This window comes from Cherax quadricarinatus, chromosome 1 (genome assembly GCF_038502225.1).
Source record: "Cherax quadricarinatus isolate ZL_2023a chromosome 1, ASM3850222v1, whole genome shotgun sequence".
In the NCBI taxonomy this organism is placed as follows: Eukaryota; Metazoa; Arthropoda; class Malacostraca; order Decapoda; family Parastacidae; genus Cherax; species Cherax quadricarinatus.
Window position 1 is genome coordinate 16,026,810 of NC_091292.1, and position 21,399 is coordinate 16,048,208.

At 39.2% G+C, this 21,399-nt stretch overlaps 1 protein-coding gene across 11 annotated transcripts in view; it reads right to left on the reverse strand.

Annotated features, from left to right (window-relative positions):
* Usp16-45 (ubiquitin specific protease 16/45) overlaps window positions 1–21,399 on the reverse strand; it is a gene marked incomplete in the record, with an annotated part of 416,997 nt that overhangs the window by 96,714 nt on the left and 298,884 nt on the right. For all 11 annotated transcript variants that reach the window (XM_070098356.1, XM_070098257.1, XM_070098221.1 and 8 more), the window contains 1 exon segment: window positions 17,471–17,615. In XM_070098356.1, the coding sequence (XP_069954457.1) occupies window positions 17,471–17,615 (145 nt within the window).

Genomic DNA, 21,399 nt, shown 5'->3' on the forward strand with positions numbered 1-21,399 from the left:
AAGAGTTACTAGTGAAATCGGAAGTGGTCTGAAAAGGCCCAAGGATATAGCAGCCCATACCCCCCAGTCTGTTATATGGGTTTTTACTAGGTCTGCTTCAATTACTGAATGGCCTAAATCATGGCCAATCGTTCTTTATTAGCCAAAAAACAGAGTAAAACTTTGATTTTTTGTGTAATGATGGATTCAAAATGGAAGGAAAGGTTGTAATTGTGGCCGGAATACCCACATTGCTTATTATAAACTCTGTTATTAAATTGGAATTTGCTGAATTTTGTGCAAAACTGGCCAAATTACTGACCTCTGGGTGCTTCCTAGGGTAGTTCTGATATCGTAATGGGTAGATTCTTACACCCAATCAACAGAAGGGAAGGCATACTAGCAAAACAGCCAGGAATTAAGTGGGTTCGAGTAATGGAACTCACCTACAACATGTGTCATATACTCCCTGACCTCCAACTTCACACCTGTGTAATTTCCTAAATTTTGCATCAAATTTTGCATTTCTGGTGTTATTACCATTGGAAAAAGATTTTCTACCATTTTAGATGATAAAATTATTTAAAAATAAAACTGAAACATAGATGGGGCTTTTAATTTTGGGGGCCATGACAGAGAAAGGGTTACAACTATCCACCATAGCAAAGTGACTTGGCATAAGGGGATGATTATATATATAAAAAAAAAAATACTAGTAAGTCCTGAAAATTGAGTTGTGGATGAGACAGTATATTTTCGTGAGAATCTGTGAGTAGATTATAGACAAGGGCATCACTACAAACTGGTAGGTCTTGCCATGGAGCTGGAATGTGAAATACTCTATCTACATGACAGTTTTTGATAGAATGACTTTAAGATCTATGAAAGATACCCAAGCCTGGAGGAGCTTATTACATACATCCTAGAGCTTGTGTACTTACTGTATTTCCTGATGATGATGATGATGCCATATTATAACTATTTAGAAAAAGACAGCTCAATAAAATCTCATTGCTTGTGGATTGCTTATTTGTCTATTGAAGAATATACATGTTAGCACCTTGGATTTGTTTATGGGTAGCCATATTTATTGCTTTGTCATCCTCAATTACTGTAATATTATCTACTGACACTTTGTACACTATGAATCCTCTGTTCTGTCCTCCTATTCCTCTCTGATGTGGAATCCATTATTATGACATATGGATACTCTTCACAACCATCATTTATTACAAGGCCTATTTACTTAACACTAGATATGTCTCATTTTCCTCCATTCTAAAGGAACAAATGAACCTAGTGTAGATTATCAAGTGATCTAGGCCTGTCACCTGTCTATACATTAGGGATGACAATGGACAACAGAAAAGGAAGGCTCTCAACTGACAATGCCTGGTGTAAGAATGGTGTTAAGGCTGCTGTACCAGTTCCCATACAAGCATAAAAACCCTGAATCTGCTAGAACATGGAAGAAAGCCAGACTAGGGTAACAGTGGCAGGGAGGTCCTGAAACGGAGATTCAGGAGGAAAAACTAATAGGGTATATTACAAGTGATTCATCAGAACCAATATACAGAAATTTATAATGTGTGATAATGTAAACATTTAATTTTGTAAGTCTTGAGGTCATGAAGAAATATTAATCACTAAGTCATGCAGATCAACTGAAGCATATTAACTATAAAATAATACAATACTTGTAATTAAAACTTTAAAAATACAGTATATAATTTGTATACATGTAAAAGAGCAGCATAGTAATTTTCAATGAAACCTAGCCAAATATTTGAAAGCACAATAATACAGACATCTTTTCATGTTCGGCACCTTCCTGCATACAGTGGAACCTCTACTCATGAGTGTACCCACATGCAAGTTTTTCCAGATACAGTGGACCCCCGGTTAACGATATTTTTTCACTCCAGAAGTATGTTCAGGTGCCAGTACTGACCGAATTTGTTCCCATAAGGAATATTGTGAAGTAGATTAGTCCATTTCAGACCCACAAACATACACGTACAAACGCACTTACATAAATACACTTACATAATTGGTCGCATTCGGAGGTAATCGTTATGCGGGGGTCCACTGTACGAGCAGTTGCTCAGTCGATTTTTTACTTCCAGACGTGAGCGAAATCTCCAGATGCAAGCGGGTATCAAGGGAGGTTCCTGGACGCTGGTGAGAGGCTCTTGTTCTTGATCTAGGGAATTGGATCTCATTTGTTTGTTGGACTATCTTATTGAAACTTGGGCAATGAATGAAGGAAAGAGGCTTCTTAACGTACACCAAAATTGAAAGAAATCAGACCATAAATAATGGAGTTCACTTCTCAGCTATTAGCTGCCCCTTAGAGGTATATTTTTGTATGGTTGTTATGGTTGTATTCTCGTTTTTTGGTCTCATTTGATAGACTGGAAGATATATTACAGAAACAGATATGATTTTGATTGCTTTCGCGACAAAAAGTACCTTGAAATGGGGCTTGAAGTAACGGAAATGTTTGATTTTTGGCCACTCTGCCCCCGCCTCCACTAACACTACTCACATACGTAATATTTCATTCATTCTAGTGTATACAGGTTTCCCTCAACATTCACGTTTTCAGCTTTCGCGGGCTTCACACATTCACGAATTCCCAACCGCCAAATTCCCAGCCACCAAATCATATTTAAGTTTCCTGCCACCTGCGAGTCCCTACTACCCTCCTACCGACCCCCGCAACTGGCAGCCAGCCCTCCCACCACTCAGTGTGGTGAGTGTTTTGTTTGTTCATTATTTACTATTAAACTACAGTATAAATAATGTAAACCCATTCATGACTGCATATTGGAATGGCTATTCGAACAGGTATTAGACGGTGACATCATGTGTTTACTGTTGAACACAGCAAAGAATCAAACATTTCTGCTACTGCTAATAATGACAATAGTAATAATAATAATAATAATAATCATAATAATAATAATAATAACAATAATAAATACGATGTAATTGAAGAAGGAAATTGTACAAAAATACGAGGGAGTGGTTGACACATCGTCAGTATGGCTTTGTTTATGCTGGAGTGAATATTAGTCTCCCTGCTCTTCCAAACATTTCACAATAATTCATTGTGTTTGGTGCTTGTAGATTGAGTGCGACTGGAGTGGTAGTGGCAGTGGGTGAGGCAGCGATTGAGGCAGCTGTTGAGGCAGCAGTTGAGGCAGCGATTGAGGCAGCGATTGAGGCAGTGGGTGAGGCAGCGATTGAGGCAGCTGTTGAGGCAGCAGTTGAGGCAGTTGAGGCAGCGATTGAGGCAGTGGTTGAGGCAGCTATTGAGGCAGTGGGTGAGGCAGCTGTTGAGGAAGCGATTGAGGCAGTGGTTGAGGCAGCTGTTGAGGAAGCGATTGAGGCAGTGGTTGAGGCAGCTGTTGAGGAAGCGATTGAGGCAGTGGGTGAGGCAGCTGTTGAGGAAGCGATTGAGGCAGTGGTTGAGGCAGCTGTTGAGGAAGCGATTGAGGCAGTGGGTGAGGCAGCGGTTGAGGAAGCGATTGAGGCAGTGGTTGAGGCAGCGGTTGAGGCAGCGGTTGAGGCAGTGGTATTTAATAACATACATGTTATTAATAATAATAATACATGTTATTAATAATATATACTATTATTATTTATAACATATATGTTATTAAATACCACTGCCTCAACTGCTGAATTATTGTGAAATGTTTGGAAGAGCAGGGAGACTAATGTTCACTCCAGCATAAACAAAGCCACACTGACGATGTGTCAACCACTCCCTCGTATTTTTGTACAATTTCCTTCTTCAATTATATCGTATAATTATTATTATTATTGTTATTATTAGCAGTAGCAGAAATGTTTGATTCTTTGCTGTGTTCAAGAGTAAACACATGATGTCACCGTCCAATACCTGTCCGAATAGCCATTCCAATATGCAGTCATGAATGGGTTTACATTATTTATACTGTAGTTTAATAGCAAATAATGAACAAACAAAACACTCACCACACTGAGTGGTGGGAGGGCTGGCTGCCAGTTGCGGGGGTCGGAGGGAGGGTAGTAGGGACTCGCAGTGGTTGAGGAAGTGGTGGAGGCATTGGTGGAGTCTGTGGTATTTAATAGCATACATGTTATTAAAGCATAACATGTATATATTTAGTACAATTTACGACGTTTTGATGTATTTTATGATTATTCATGGTTCAACAAGTTAAGGAAGCAGTATTGTATTATATTTCCCTACAATATATTGGGGCACCGAACATTCACGGTTTTTCAACATTCGCGAGGCTCTTGATCCCCTAACCCTCGCGAATGTTGAGGGAGACCTGTATATCATGTTTCTATGTTATTAATATTGCTTATGTCATATTAGATGAATTGTGATAGATAAATAAGCTGTAGTTTATATTAGGGAAATTGAAGTATTTTGTCGTGCCTGGAATTTCATGGGAATGGATTAATTCCATTTCAATTAATTTAAATGAGGAAAACTGACTCTACAAACGAGTAAACCCAGATGCTAACAAGGTCACGGAACGGATTAAACTTGTAAGTAGAGATTCCACTGTATTTTCAACATAATTACATTCACCATCATAAGATATTAAATAAGGAAAATAAAATCAATTATCATATGCAGTATAACATAACAGTAGTATTCAGTAAGCCCTCCATTAAAGAGACTAAACAGGGGTAGCAAATGGCCAGCAATGGCTAGTGTAGAGAAAAGAGATGAGATTGTTTTACGGTGATTATAACAGTCATGGGAATGTGTGGAGAGGGGAGTGTGGGGTGGGAAGTATGTGGGAAGGAGGAAATGTGCTGTGAGGAAAAATCTGGGAAGGGGTAGTGAAAAGGAGACACTGCGAACTTGCTTTGCTTGGCAAAAAAATGTTTTGCCAATCTGAGTTTACAGCAGGTCCTCAAATAACGTTGTTTTGTTCAACGTCATTTTGTCATAATGTTGATAAGAAAAAAAAATCAATTCCCAGCCTGGAGTCACAGTCTGTGTGGAGTTTGCATGTTCTCCCCTATATGACAATAAATAATGTGGTACGAAAGCATTCGGCGAGCCTGCCATATTTGTTGTTTATTTTTGAACTGCATAGTTTTAGAAAAGGCTCCTTACAATTTTTGCTTTACAAACATTTATTTTTTTATTTAACCCTGTTACCATGAGTGAAAAGGTGCACTTGCACCCATGATGTTTGTGGCCACAAAAAAAAAAAAACAGAAAAAAAAGTTTGACTTTAGAAACAAAACTACTACTTTTAAAGAGGTTTGATAATGGACAGTGAGGTGTAGATATTGTTTTTTTATATCAATTAGCCTATGGTAAAGTTGGTTTTGTTATATGCCATATCACTTAAAGTCGCAATTTCTAATAACCTATTGATGATGTTAAGTGAGGACTTACTGTATATGTATTAATGTTTGACATGCCTTTGCATAACTCATTCCACACTTCACAAAATAAACTTATTTAACTAATGATAAATGACTCTAAAATGAGTTAAGTTGATCTTACCTATTTTAGTATCAAAATATATTAGGTCACATATATAAATTTTAGCAAAGCTAATTTGCTAAGCTCAAAAAAATTATAAAGTTCTGGTTTAAATTTGCAAACATTCATGCCCTGTTTCTTCTTATGAATATAACTAGAAATCTGTAAGTTAAAAAAAAAAAAAAAATATTTAAAGGCAATTCAGCTTGGTTTGGAGATGGAAAGTAGTGACTAATGGCAGCACACTGAAAGTGTGGTGTGTGGGGATGCAAGAACTGTGCAGGTCAACACTGGATTGTCATGTTTCCAGTCATCTGGAATGTGATACTTACTGTGTTTCCTTCTATGCCTACCATATATTGAAAAAAAAAAATGGATTTGTTAATTCAGATCTCATAAGTTAAAATGCTTTTAACTTCCAGTGAGATCTTATGACAAACATCAGTAAGTCATGCATTTTTGTAACCAACACAGCTTGAGAATGAAAAGCAAATTATAAGCTATTAACTCAGAAAACAGTGATAACTGCAGAATCTCAAAGCTACATTAATTACATTTCAATACACAGGAAAGCAGCAGCTCAAGTGTGATGCACTCATTCTACCACATACATCAAATTATTTGAATATCAACTTAGGATTAACAGGCATAAGCAGTGATATATATATAGTAGAAGTCAGCTAAAATTAAGTGGGCTAGTAACCCCTTTTCCCATATAGCCTACTAAGAAAAAGAAAGGATAAGTTATGGCAGGAAAAGAGGGAATATAAATGTATAAATTCAAGGATTATGTGGTGTAAAATAAGGGTTGGATCTGAAAAGTGGGTTATAGTAAGTGTTTATGCACCTGGAGAAGAGAGAAGTGTAGAGGAGAAAGAGTGAGATTTTGAGAAATGTTGAGCGAGTGCGTGGGGAATTTCGAACCAAGTGAGAGAGTAGTTGTGGTTGGGGATCTCAATGCTAAAGTGGGTAAAAATGTTGTGGAGGGAGTAGTAGGTAAATTTGGGATGCCAGGGGTAAATGAAAATGGGGAACCTTTAATTGAGCTATGTGTAGAAAGAGGTTTGGTAATGGTGAACAGAGTGGTGAGAGAGTGCAAAAGGAGAGCAGAAGATAGAGTGGGAGAGGCACTGTCAAGAAATTTTGCAGAAAATAAGAAAAAATTTTGGAGTGAGATAAACAAGTTAAGAAAGCCTAGGGAAACAATGGATTTGTCAGTTAAAAACAGAGTAGGGGAGGTAGTTGATGGGGAGATGGAGGTATTGGGTAGATGGCAGGAATATTTTGAGGAACTTTTAAATGTCGATGAAGAAAGGGAGGTGATAATTTCATGCACTCACCAGGGAGGTATAGCATCTTTTAGGAGTGAAGAAGAGCAGGATGTGAGTGTGGGGGAGGTGCATGAGGCATTACATAGAATGAAAGGGAGTAAAGCAGCTGGAACTGACAGGATCATGACAGAAATGTTAAAAGCAGGGAATGATATAGTGTTGGAGTGGTTGGTACTGTATTTTTATTTAATAAATGTATGAAAGAGGGGAAAGTACCTAGGGACTGGCAGAGAGCATGTATAGTTCCTTTATATAAAGGGAAGGGGGACAAAAGAAACTGTAAAAAATTTTTTTTTTTTTTTTTATCACACTGGCCGATTCCCACCAAGGCAGGGTGGCCCGAAAAAGAAAAACTTTCACCTTCATTCACTCCATCACTGTCTTGCCAGAAGGGTGCTTTACACTACAGTTTTTAAACTGCAACATTAACACCCCTCCTTCAGAGTGCAGGCACTGTACTTCCCATCTCCAGGACTCAAGTCCGGCCTGCCGGTTTCCCTGAACCGCTTCATAAATGTTACTTTGCTCACACTCCAACAGCACGTCAAGTATTAAAAACCATTTGTCTCCATTCACTCCTATCAAACATGCTCACGCACGCCTGCTGGAAGTCCAAGCCCCTCGCACAGAAAACCTCCTTTACCCCCTCCCTCCAACCTTTCCTAGGCCGACCCCTACCCCGCCTTCCTTCCACTACAGACTGATACACTCTTGAAGTTATTCTGTTTCGCTCCATTCTCTCCACATGTCCGAACCACTTCAACAACCCTTCCTCAGCCCTCTGGACAACAATTTTGGTAATCCCGCACCTCCTCCTAACTTCCAAACTAAGAATTCTCTGCATTATATTCACACCACACATTGCTCTCAGACATGACATCTCCACTGCCTCCAGCCTTCTCCTCTCTGCAACATTCATCACCCATGCTTCACACCCATATAAGAGCGTTGGTAAAACAATACTCTCATACATTCCCCTCTTTGCCTCCAAGGACAAAGTTCTTTGTCTCCACAGACTCCTAAGTGCACCACTCACCCTTTTCCCCTCATCAATTCTATGATTCACCTCATCTTTCATAGACCCATCCGCTGACACGTCCACTCCCAAATATCTGAATACATTCACCTCCTCCATACTCTTTCCCTCCAATCTGATATCCAATCTTTCATCACCTAATCTTTTTGTTATCCTCATAACCTTACTCGTTCCTGTATTCACTTTCAATTTTCTTCTTTTGCACACCCTACCAAATTCAACCACCAATCTCTGCAACTTCTCTTCAGAATCTCCCAAGAGCACAGTGTCATCAGCAAAGAGCAACTGTGACAACTCCCACTTTATGTGTGATTCTTTATCTTTTAACTCCACGCCTCTTGCCAAGACCCTCGCATTTACTTCTCTTACAACCCCATCTATAAATATATTAAACAACCACGGTGACATCACACATCCTTATCTAAGGCCTACTTTTACTGGGAAATAATTTCCCTCTTTCCTACATACTCTAACTTGAGCCTCACTATCCTTGTAAAAACTCTTCACTGCTTTCAGTAACCTACCTCCTACACCATACACCTGCAACATCTGCCACATTGCCCCCCTATCCACCCTGTCATACGCCTTTTCCAAATCCATAAATGCCACAAAGACCTCTTTAGCCTTATCTAAATACTGTTCACTTATATGTTTCACTGTAAACACCTGGTCCACACACCCCCTACCTTTCCTAAAGCCGCCTTGTTCATCTGCTATCCTATTCTCCGTCTTACTCTTAATTCTTTCAATAATAACTCTACCATACACTTTGCCAGGTATACTCAACAGACTTATCCCCCTATAATTTTTGTGCTCTCTTTTATCCCCTTTGCCTTTATACAAAGGAACTATGCATGCTCTCTGCCAATCCCTAGGTACCTTACTCTCTTCCATACATTTATTAAATAATTGCACCAACCACTCCAAAACTATATCCCCACCTGCTTTTAACATTTCTATCTTTATCCCATCAATCCCGGCTGCCTTACCCCCTTTCATTTTATCTACTGCCTCACGAACTTCCCCCACACTCACAACTGGCTCTTCCTCACTCCTACAAGATGTTGTTCCTCCTTGCCCTATACACGAAATCACAGCTTCCCTATCTTCATCAACAGTTAACAATTCCTCAAAATATTCCCTCCAACTTCCCAATACCTCTAACTCTCCATTTAATAACTCTCCTCTCCTATTTTTAACTGACAAATCCATTTGTTCTCTAGGCTTTCTTAACTTGTTAATCTCACTCCAAAACTTTTTCTTATTTTCAACAAAATTTGTTGATAACATCTCACCCACTCTCTCATTTGCTCTCTTTTTACATTGCTTCACCACTCTCTTTTTCTCCATATACTCTTCCCTCCTTTCATCACTTCTACTTTGTAAAAACTTCTCATATGCTAACTTTTTCTCCCTTACTACTCTCTTCACATCATCATTCCACCAATCGCTCCTCTTCCCTCCCGCACCCACTTTCCTGTAAAAATTATAGGGTAATAAGTTTACTGAGTATACCAAGAAAAGTGTATGGTAGGATTATTAATGAAAGAATTAGAGGTAAGAGAGAGAGTAGGATTGCAGATGAGCAAGGAGGCTTTAGAGTGGGTAGAGGATGTGTAGATCAAGTGCTTACATGGAAGTATATATGTGAACAGTATTTAGATAAAGGTAGGGAAGTTTTCATTGCATTTATAGATTTAGAAAAGTCATATGACAGAGTGGATGGGGGAGCAATGTGGCAGATATTGCAAGTACAGTAAGGCCCCGCTATACGGTGTTTCGCCTTACGGCGTTCCGCTAATACGGCAATGTCAAATTATGACCAAAATTTGCTATACGGCAAGCGGTCTTTCAAATACGGCGCCCCCCACCAGGTTTGTTTACATTTTCCGTGACCTCATCTATTATGTCAGGAAACTTTCCAAAATTTCAAGTGTTTTAAAGTTACTGCATATTTTATATGTACTCTGATAATTATACTTAAGTGTACCTGTACCTAAATATACTTACACACTGTGCTGGTGTGCAGGTACACATTAAAATCGCTAGGTCTCTCTCTATTCATGACGCCAATACTACGTAATAATAATCACTCTTGGGCACACTAAATATCTTATTTTACATCAATATAGGCATTTTCATTAATCCATCTATGATATTTTCCTCAAAATTATATATGAAACCCATTACATAGCATATATACATGATACATACACTCACAGAATAAAAATTGATATAAATATGAGTTTTGTTTACAAAGCAGCTGTGTAGGTAGTGTAGGAAGAATTACGTTTTCTCTAGTCAAACTGGAGGATACCTGTAGAAAAATATTCTTTTCGTATGCCTTTACTCTAAATATAGCAATTCACGACCCTTGTGGGTTTAGTGCTTTTTATAATAAATATTATTATTATTATTATTATTATTATTTTTTTTTCAACAAGTCGGCCGTCTCCCACCGAGGCTGGGTGACCCAAAAAAGAAAGAAAATCCCCAAAAAGAAAATACTTTCATCATCATTCAACACTTTCACCACACTCACACATTATCACTGTTTTTACAGAGGTGCTCAGAATACAACAGTTTAGAAGCATATACGTATAAAGATACACAACATATCCCTCCAAACTGCCAATATCCCAAACCCCTCCTTTAAAGTGCAGGCATTGTACTTCCCATTTCCAGGACTCAAGTCCGGTAATATAAAATAACCGGTTTCCCTGAATCCCTTCACTAAATATTACCCTGCTCACACCCCAACAGATCGTCAGGTCCCAAGTATCATTCGTCTCCATTCACTCCTATCTAACACGCTCATGCACGCTTGCTGGAAGTCCAAGCCCCTTGCCCACAAAACCTCCTTTACCCCCTCTTTCCAACCCTTTCGAGGACGACCCCTACCCCTCCTTCCTTTCCCTATAGATTTATATGCTTTCCATGTCATTCTACTTTGATCCATTCTCTCTAAATGACCAAACCACCTCAACAACCCCTCTTCTGCCCTCTGATTAATGCTTTTATTAACTCCACACCTTCTCCTAATTTCCACAATCCGAATTTTCTGCATAATATTTACACCACACATTGCCCTTAGACAGGACATCTCCACTGCCTCCAACCGTCTCCTTGCTGCTGCATTTACCACCCAAGCTTCACATCCATATAAGAGTGTTGGTACTACTATACTTTCATACATTCCCTTCTTTGCCTCCATAGATAACGTTTTTTGACTCCACATACACCTCAACGCACCACTCACCTTTTTTCCCTCATCAATTCTATGATTAACCTCATCCTTCATAAACCCATCCACCGACACGTCAACTCCCAAGTATCTGAAAACATTCACTTCTTCCATACTCCTCCTCCCCAATTTGATATCCAATTTTTCTTTATCTAAATCATTTGATACCCTCATCACCTTACTCTTTTCTATGTTCACTTTCAACTTTCTACCTTTACACACATTCTCAAACTCATCCACTAACCTTTGCAATTTTTCTTTAGAATCTCCCATAAGCACAGTATCATCAGCAAAAAGTAACTGTGTCAGTTCCCATTTTGAATTTGATTCCCCATAATTTAATCCCACCCCTCTCCCGAACACCCTAGCATTTACTTCTTTTACAACCCCATCTCTAAATATATTAAACAACCATGGTGACATTACACATCCCTGTCTAAGACCTACTTTTACCGGGAAGTATTCTCCCTCTCTTCTACACACCCTAACCTGAGTCTCACTATCCTCATAAAAGCTCTTTACAGCATTTAGTAACTTACCACCTATTCCATATACTTGCAACATCTGCCACATTGCTCCTCTATCCACTCTATCATATGCCTTTTCTAAATCCATAAATGCAATAAAAACTTCCCTACCTTTATCTAAATACTGTTCACATATATGCTTCAATGTAAACACTTGATCTACACATCCCCTACCCACTCTGAAGCCTCCCTGCTCATCCGCAATCCTACATTCTGTCTTACCTCTAATTCTTTCAATTATAACTCTACCATATACTTTTCCTGGTATATTCAGTAAACTTATTCCTCTATAATTTTTACAATCTCTTTTGTCCCCTTTCCCTTTATATAAAGGGACTATACATGCTCTCCGCCAATCCCTAGGTACCTTCCCCTCTTTCATATATTTATTAAACAAAAGTACCAACCACTCCAACACTATATCCCCCCCTGCTTTTAACATTTCTGTCATGATCCCATCAGTTCCAGCTGCTTTACCCCCTTTCATTTTACGTAATGCCTCACGTACCTCTCCCACACTTACATTCTGCTCTTCTTCACTCCTAAAAGATGGTATACCTCCCTGGCCAGTGCATGAAATTACCGCCTCCCTTTCTTCCTCAACATTTAAAAGTTCCTCAAAATATTCTTGCCATCTACCTAATACCTCCCTCTCCCCATCTACTAACTCCCCTACTCTGTTTTTAACTGACAAATCCATACTTTCCCTAGGCTTTCTTAACTTGTTTAACTCACTCCAAAATTTTTTCTTATTTTCATTAAAATTTCTTGACAGTGCCTCTCCTACTCTTTCATCTGCTCTCCTTTTGCACTCTCTCACCACTCTCTTCACCTTTCTTTTACTTTCCACATACTCTGCTCTTCTTATAACACTTCTGCTTTGTAAAAACCTCTCGTAAGCTACCTTTTTCTCTTTTATTACACCCTTTACTTCATCATTCCACCAATCACTCCTCTTTCCTCCTGCCCCCACCCTCCTATAACCACAAACTTCTGCCCCACATTCTAATACTGCATTTTTAAAACTATTCCAACCCTCTTCAACCTCCCCACTACTCATCTTTGCACTAGCCCACCTTTCTGCCAATAGTCGCTTATATCTCGCCCGAACTTCCTCCTCCCTTAGTTTATACACTTTCACCTCCCTCTTACTTCTTATTGCCACCTTCCTCTTTTCCCATCTACCTCTTACTCTAACTGTAGCTACAACTAAATAATGATCCGATATATCAGTTGCCCCTCTATAAACATGTACATCCTGGAGCCTACCCATCAACCTTTTATCCACCAATACATAATCTAACAAACTACTTTCATTACGTGCTACATCATACCTTGTATATTTATTTATCCTCTTTTTCATAAAATATGTATTACTTATTACCAAATTTCTTTCTACACATAGCTCAATTAAAGGCTCCCCATTTACATTTACCCCTGGCACCCCAAATTTACCTACTACTCCCTCCATAACATTTTTACCCACTTTAGCATTGAAATCCCCAACCACCATTACTCTCACACTTGATTCAAAACTCCCCACGCATTCACTCAACATTTCCCAGAATCTCTCTCTCTCCTCTACACTTCTCTCTTCTCCAGGTGCATACACGCTTACTATAACCCACTTTTCACATCCAATCTTTATTTTACTTCACATAATCCTTGAATTTATACATTTGTAGTCCCTCTTTTCCTGCCATAGCTTATCCTTCAACATTATTGCTACTCCTTTAGCTCTAACTCTATTTGAAACCCCTGACCTAATCCCATTTATTCCTCTCCATTTAAACTCTCCCACCCTCTTCAGCTTTGTTTCACTTAAAGCCAGGACATCCAGTTTCTTCTCATTCATAACATCCACAATCATCTCTTTATCATTTGCACAACATCCACGCACATTCAGACTTCCCACTTTGACAATTTTCTTCTTATTATTCTTTTTAGTAATCTTTACAGGAAAAGGGGTTACTAGCCCATTGTTCCCGGCATTTTAGTTGACTTTTACAACACGCATGGCTTACGGAGGAAAGATTCTTATTCCACTTCCCCATGGATATAAAAGGAAAAGTAATAAGACCAAGAACTATTAAGATAAAATCAAAGAAAACTGAGATGAGTGAGTATATATAAACGTGTACATGTATGTGTAGTGTGACCTAAGTGTAAGTAGAAGTAGCAAGACATACCTGTAATCTTGCATATTTATGAGACAGACAAAAGACACCAGCAATCCTACCATCATGTAAAACAATTACAGGCTTTCGTTTTACACTCACTTGGCAGGACGGTAGTACCTCCCTGGGTGGTTGCTGTCTACCAACCTACTACCTTAAAAAAAAAAAAAAAAGAAAAAAAAAAAAAAAAAAAAAAAAAAAAAAAAAAAAAAAAAAAAAAAAAAAAAAAACTTTGCGACCACTGTCAGCCTCAGAATTATCTCTGAGTTACCAGACCTTGCCACTCTAAAAATGGTGCATTGCTGTTTGTTTATTCTGAGCTAACTTGTACAACTTGTACACAATGTAAGAGTATTTGTATTGTGAGGTAATTATTTTATTATTTTTTTATTATCACACTGGCCAATTCCCACCAAGGCAGGGTGGCCCGAAAAAGAAAAACTTTCACCATCATTCACTCCATCACTGTCTTGCCAGAAGGGTGCTTTACACTACAGTTTTTAAACTGCAACATTTACACCCCTCCTTCAGAGTGCAGGCACTGTACTTCCCATCTCCAGGACTCAAGTCCGGCCTGCTGGTTTCCCTGAACCCCTTCATAAATGTTACTTTGCTCACACTCCAACAGCACGTCAAGTATTAAAAACCATTTGTCTCCATTCGCTCCTATCAAACACGCTCACGCATGCCTGCTGGAAGTCCAAGCCCCTCGCACACAAAACCTCCTTTACCCCCTCCCTCCAACCTTTCCTAGGCCGACCCCTACCCCGGGAAAGGTTGGAGGGAGGGGGTAAAGGAGGTTTTGTGTGCGAGGGGCTTGGACTTCCAAGCCATATTGAGGTAAATGTTTTACAAACTCTTACAAATGGATGTGAATGAACTAAAAGTAGACACATTAATACGCATTTATTTCGCCTGAGCAAGTGATCGTCCACTACCTGTTCAGTTTGTGTTCTTACATTGTCTCAACTCTGCATCTCGTTCTGTCTCTCGTTTACTCTTTTGTTAACTAGTTGGCTCTCATTGACGATGACATCTAAGGTTAGCTGTGATAAAAAGAGAAGTCGTAAGCCTCCTGCTTTAAGTACCAAGTTAGAGGATGATGGTGTGCCATTCTGATTTTATTCAATAAACACCCTGCCACTCACCTCTCACACATTAATATTAATATTTTAAGGTAAGTAATAAGTGTACTCTGTGTGTATCTTACCTTTTATTGTGTTTTTAATGTCTATTTCTATTGCTAACTTAATATGTTAGTGTAAACTTGTTGTCTGGCATTTATTGCATATTTTATGTGTGCTCTGATAATAATACCTGTGGGCCTGTGTGGTAGCCGGGTGGAGGGACAACATTATGTTTTCTCTCCTCAGCCATCAGAGAAAACGTGTATGAACCTGTGTTTGGCCCAGCCACTCCCTCACTCCGCTTTTGTTTACAATTTTCGGCATTAAGTATTCATTACTTCTACCTTCGTTTATGATGGCATCTAAAGGTAGTTGTTAGAAATGATTAAATTCAGTGAACAAGGCATGTCAATGTTAATAATATGGCTCTGGGCCACAGTGTAGGTAGCCGGAAGGTGTAGCCCAGGCAGCTACCTACACTGACTTCCTACAAATAAATACTACTCACCTCTCTTCCTATATTAAGACTACACATATTTTAAGGTAAATAATGAGTGTACTGTATGTGTATTTTACCTCTCTGGGATGTTTTAAATATCGTATATTAAGTATGAGACGGGGAGCCAGGGCTACCTACACCTGGGCTACCTGCACCTGACTTCCTACAAATAAGTACTACTCACCTCTCTCCCTACATTAAGATTACAAATACTTTAAGATAAGTAATGAATTTACTGTGAATGTATTTTACTTTGTGTATTTTTAATGCCTGGTTCTATTACTAAGTTAATATAATTTAGTGTAAACTTGTTGTCTGGCATTTATATGCATTTATAAATGGAAAAAAATGGCGTTCTGCCTTCTGGCGATGTCTGCTTTCCGGCGACAGCCTGGAACCTAACCCGCCATATAAGTGGGGCCCTACTGTATATGGAATAGGTAGTAAGTTACTAAATGCTGTAAAGAGTTTTTATGAGGATAGTGAGGCTCAGGTTAGGGTGTGTAGGAGAGAGGGAGATTACTTCCCAATAAAAGTAGGTCTTAGACAGGGATGTGTAATGTCACCATGGTTGTTTAATATATTTATAGATGGGGTTGTAAAAGAAGTAAATGCTAGGGTGTTGGAGAGAAGAGTAGGATTAAATTATGGGGAATCAAATACAAAATGGGAGTTGACACAGTTACTTTTTGCTGATGATACTGTGCTTATAGGAGATTATAAAGAAAAGTTGCAAAGGTTAGTGGACAAGTTTTGGAGGGTGTGTAAAGGTAGAAAGTTGAAAGTGAACATAGATAGGAGTAAGGTGATGAGGGTATCAAATGATTTAGATAAAGAAAAATTGGATATCACATTGAAGAGAATTAGTATGGAAGAAGTGAATTTTTTCAGATATTTGGGAGTTGACTTGTCAGCAGATGGGTTTATGAAGGATGAGGTTAGCCACAGAACTGATGAAGGAAAAAAGGTGAGTGGTGCACTGAGGTATCTGTGGAGACAAAAAAAAAAAACGTTATCTATGGAGGCAAAGAAGGGAATGTACAAAAGTATAGTGGTACCAATGGGTGTGAAGCATGGGTTGCAAATGATGCAGAAAGGAGGCGCCTGGAGGCAGTTGAGATGTCCTGTCTAAGGGCAATGTGTGGTGTAAATATTATGCACAGAATTCGGAGTGTGGAAATTAGGAGGAGGTGTGAAGTTACTAAAAGTATTAGTCAGAGGGCTGAAGAGGGGTTGTTGTTGTGGTTTGGCTATTTAGAGAGAATGGAGCAAAGTAGAATGACTTGGAGAGCGTATAAATCTGTAGGGAAAGGAAGGCAGGGTAGGGGTCTTCCTTGGAAAGGCTGGAGGCAGGGGGTAAAGGAGGTTTGGTGGGCGAGAGGCTTGGACTTCCAGTAAGCGTGCATGAGCATGTTAGATAGGAGTGAATGGAGACGACTGATTTTTGGGACCTGACGAGTTGTTGGAGTGTGAGCAGAGTAATATTTAGTGAAGGGATTCAGGGAAACCGGTTATTTTTATATAGCTAGACTTGAGTACTGGAAATGGGAAGTACAATGTCTGCACCTTAAAGGAGGAGTTTGGGATATTGGCACTTTGGAGGGGTATGTTTTATATGCTTCTAAACTGTTGTATCTGGGCCTCTCTGCAAAGATGGTGATTATGTGTGAGTGAAGTGAAAGTGTTGAATAATGATTTAAGTGTTTTCTTTTTGGGGATTTTCTTTCTTTTTGGGTCACCCTGCCTCGGTGGGAGACGGCCGACTTAAAAAAAGAAAAAAGTTTTCTCCTTATTACATACAGTAATTTACACAGGAGAAGGGGTTAATTCCCTGAAATTATCACAAAACGTAACTGAACCAACAAATAAAAAACTTTTATTAAAAATGTAAACTAGTAATGGAAGTCTTAAGGTGAAAACTATACTACAGAATACAACCATTCACTGTCACTACCTCACAAACTAAACAATTAGTTTCATAATATCTAAAGAATGAACAGTCAAATTGTCTTACAAAGATTAAAAATAATTGGCAACATACCTGTGATTAGCTACAACTCCATCATTACTTATTCTAGTTTCATTTTCTGACTGTTCAACAACAATGGAAGGTTGCCGTGTGTCATGATAGTTATGCCTCACTCTTTCTGAGTCTGTGTTGTCTTCAATATCAGCATCACTGATCTCTGTTCATAATAAATATAACTCAATAGTAAAGCTTTCATGTAAGAAATAGCTAAATATATACAGAAAAGAATAAACAGCTTAAAAAGAGGCAAGATGAAGTATCTAAGTGGAAATGCAAGGGTGAGTATGCCCTAGAATGGGGCCCGGTAATCTACTGCCGAGCTCTTATGTTGATTACATTATACTAAATTAGTATCAATAGAAGTATCAAATTACACCTCAAATGGAGAGAGAATCACGTTCCCCACCCCAGATATGACGTGTCTCACAAATTGCGGGATCACATGTACTTACAGTAACTTAAAAGTCTCCTTAGAGCAACTGATGAATTTATGCAATGTTCATCTGTTTACCTCCAACCTCAATTCAGTAGCTAAATCAAAACAGCCTTCATCACAAATAGCTTTTTAATACAGTGGAACCTCAAATATCGAACTTTCTTCATACCAGACGGCTGTTCGAGTGCCGTAACCGAATGAATTTATTCCCATCAGGAATAATGTAAATTAGTTCATTTCAGACCCTCAAAAATACACTTATAATAAAAGTAAATACAAAAATACACTTACATAATTGGTTGAGTTGGGAGCAGTTCGATATATGAGGTTCCACTGTATTACTTTTTTCCATGGAACTGAGTTTTAGACAAGACTTTAACCCTTTGACTGTTTCAGTTGTATATATACGTCTCACGAGCCACCGTGTTTGACATATATATACTCATAAATTCTAGCGGCTTCAAATCAAGCAGGAGAAAGCTGGTAGGCCCACATGTGAGAGAATGGGTCTGTGTGGTCAGTGTGCACCATATAAAAAAAATCCTGCAGTATGCAGTGCATAATGAGAAAAAAAAACTGACCGTTTTTTTAATTAACCCCTTCAGGGTCCAAGGCCAAAATCTGAAGTGGTGCTCGTGTCCAAGAAATTTTGAAAAAAAAAAAAAAAAAAAAAAAAAAAAAAATTTATTACAGAATTAAAGAGCATATTTTTGTGAAGGAAATAAGACAAAAAAAAAATTCTGATCAGTACTTACCGAGATACAGTGCCAAGAAGTTTGTCAAAAATGATGTGGTGGCGGCAACATCGACGAATTCCACATACGCACATTACATTATTTTGCAGTTTTTGTTGTTTTTTCTTTTCTTCTCCAATTTTTTTCTATTCCTACTAACATTTGGGGCCTGAGAGACCAATACTGTATATAATGTATATATATAAACTCACTGTATTTAACACAATAACCGCACTAAAGTTATTATCATATTATTGTTTACCACTGTTGTTTATTACAATAAACATGCACAAATATTGTATAATACTAATGTTCTATCATATATTTACATATTTACAATCACTGGACATGGTTTTAGAACTGCTGGAGCTTGTGGAACTCCTTGAAACAAGGCACCATGCACAGAGGCACCTTACATTCCTCACACATAAACCGAGTGTCTTTGCGTCTTTGTTGCCGTCGTTTTGTTTGTGCACAGACGATGCATCGCTTCTGAGCAAATTTCTTCTGAGTTGAAGGAAGTTGTATTATGAAATGATCACCTTCCCTCCTCAAACGCTTGGCTATATCCTGAGGAATTCGAGGACCGTGTTGAATAGCAGGTGTTCTTACCTGGTACTTCATTATGAGTTGTCTGACAACAGACAAACAAAATTCACCATACGGTGGTCTGTTGCCAGTCTTTATTTGGTACATATTATATGCATTGAGCATAGAAATGTCCATGAGATGGAAGAAAAGTTTCATGTACCACTTGTAACTCTTACGAACACAGTCAACAAAACCAATCTGCATGTCACATTTGTCAACCAAGCGCATGTTTTGTGTATAATCAATCACTGTCACTGGTTTTCGAATACATTCATTAGTCACTCGATCAACTTTGCCACTGTCTTGCATTTCATTATGGTGAATGGTTGTCAACAATGTGACATCTCGTTTGTCATGCCACCGAAATGCCATGATGTCATTGGCAGTAAACACCTGCACGTCATCACCACGAGCACCTGCGTTGAGCCTGGGCATATGTTTACGATTAGAACGCACTGTGCCACACACATCTGTCTTGTTCACTCGCATGAAATCACTGAGTAATGGGCTTGTGTACCAGTTATCGGTATATAATGTATGCCCCTTACCAAGATAAGGTGCCATCATGTTTCTCACTACGTCACCTGAGATACCCAATAACATCTTGGTATCTTTCAATGTTTTACTACCCGTGTATACAACAATATCCAACACCAGGCCACTGTCACAATCACAGAGTACAAACAGTTTTATACCAAAGCATTTCCTCTTGCTCAGTATATACTGCTTGAATGACATTCTACCTTTGAACAAAATCAAAGACTCGTTAATTACAAGATTCTTGAATGGATAAAAGTATATGCTGAACTTTTGTTTGAGATACATGAAAACATTTCTAATCTTGCATAACCTGTCACTTCTGTCAGGCCTGGTTTTGTCAGAGAAGTGCAACATACGTAAGAGTAAGATAAACCTGTTCACTGGTATGATTTCACTGAAGACCGGGGTAGAAATTAGCCGATCTGTGGACCAGTATGCTTTTATATTATGCTTATAGACGTGAGGCATAAGCATTATTGTTGCAAAAAGCAAATACATTTCTGCAACAGTCATCTCTTTCCACCTGTGTAGTCTTGACTGTGGTGATAAGATCGTATTTGCCATGGTGTACTCAAAATACTTATTACTTTCCCTGACAATAATTTCCATCAATGGCTGGTCAAAGAATAATTCAAAGAATTCCAGTTCATTGGCCGTGGTTCCAAGGGGACAAGTAGGTAGAATTCCACTTTGAGAGTCATCAAAGTGGTGAGGCTTGGGAACAAAATTAGGATTTTGCTGCCAATCCCACATACGGTTTGCTGGTGGATACTGGACATCATAGGCTGGTTGTGCGGGTGGTTGTGGTTGTGGTGGGCTGGTGGCTGGCGCTCCGCTTGGTCCTTGAACTGACGAGTCAGCAGCGTGGGTCCCAGCGTGGTCTGGTGAGTCACGCATGGCGGTGCCACTACCATCACCACTAACACCATCCACTGATGCCTGTGGTCTATCCATGCCAAGTGTAGCCACATAATCCTCACTATCACTACCTAAAACTGGTGTTGGGCCACGGGATGTACTCCGGGATGTACTCTGGGATATACTCCGTCCCCTGGGCACAGCATAGGGTACACTACTCGAGCGCATGCGGCGGCGAACATACCGACGCTTCACTGGTGAATATGATTCCTATCACTACTCGAATGATCGTCGAGCGCAATAAAATCACAGTCCACATCACTATCATCGCCATTACTGAAGTCAGAGGCCTGGCCATGCGAAAATATTAGTTTTCTTTTGCGATGAGGAACAACCGACCGTGAGTCACGAGTGCCCACACCAGAGGTAGAAGGTTGAGGATCATCAGGGTTTTCTGCACTATTATCGATATCCTGGTCATTCTTTTCGGTCACTAACTGATCAAAGCCGTAGAATTCGTCTTCATTTCCACTTCGATCAGTGTCAGAACTATCAGATAGGAAGAGGAGAGTCCCAATTTTCCGGGGAGTGAGAGCTGACTTGCGACGAGGCATGGTGAACAAGGGTAACTGAGCCGGCGTTCCCACAATGCTATGCGGGCGCCTAGATTTTTTGTTTATGGCGCACACCCACCACGCAGACCCGTTCTCTCACATGTAGGCCTATGAGCGTTTTCGCACTAAATTTGATGGCGCTAGAATTTTGGCGTAGATCTACGGTTT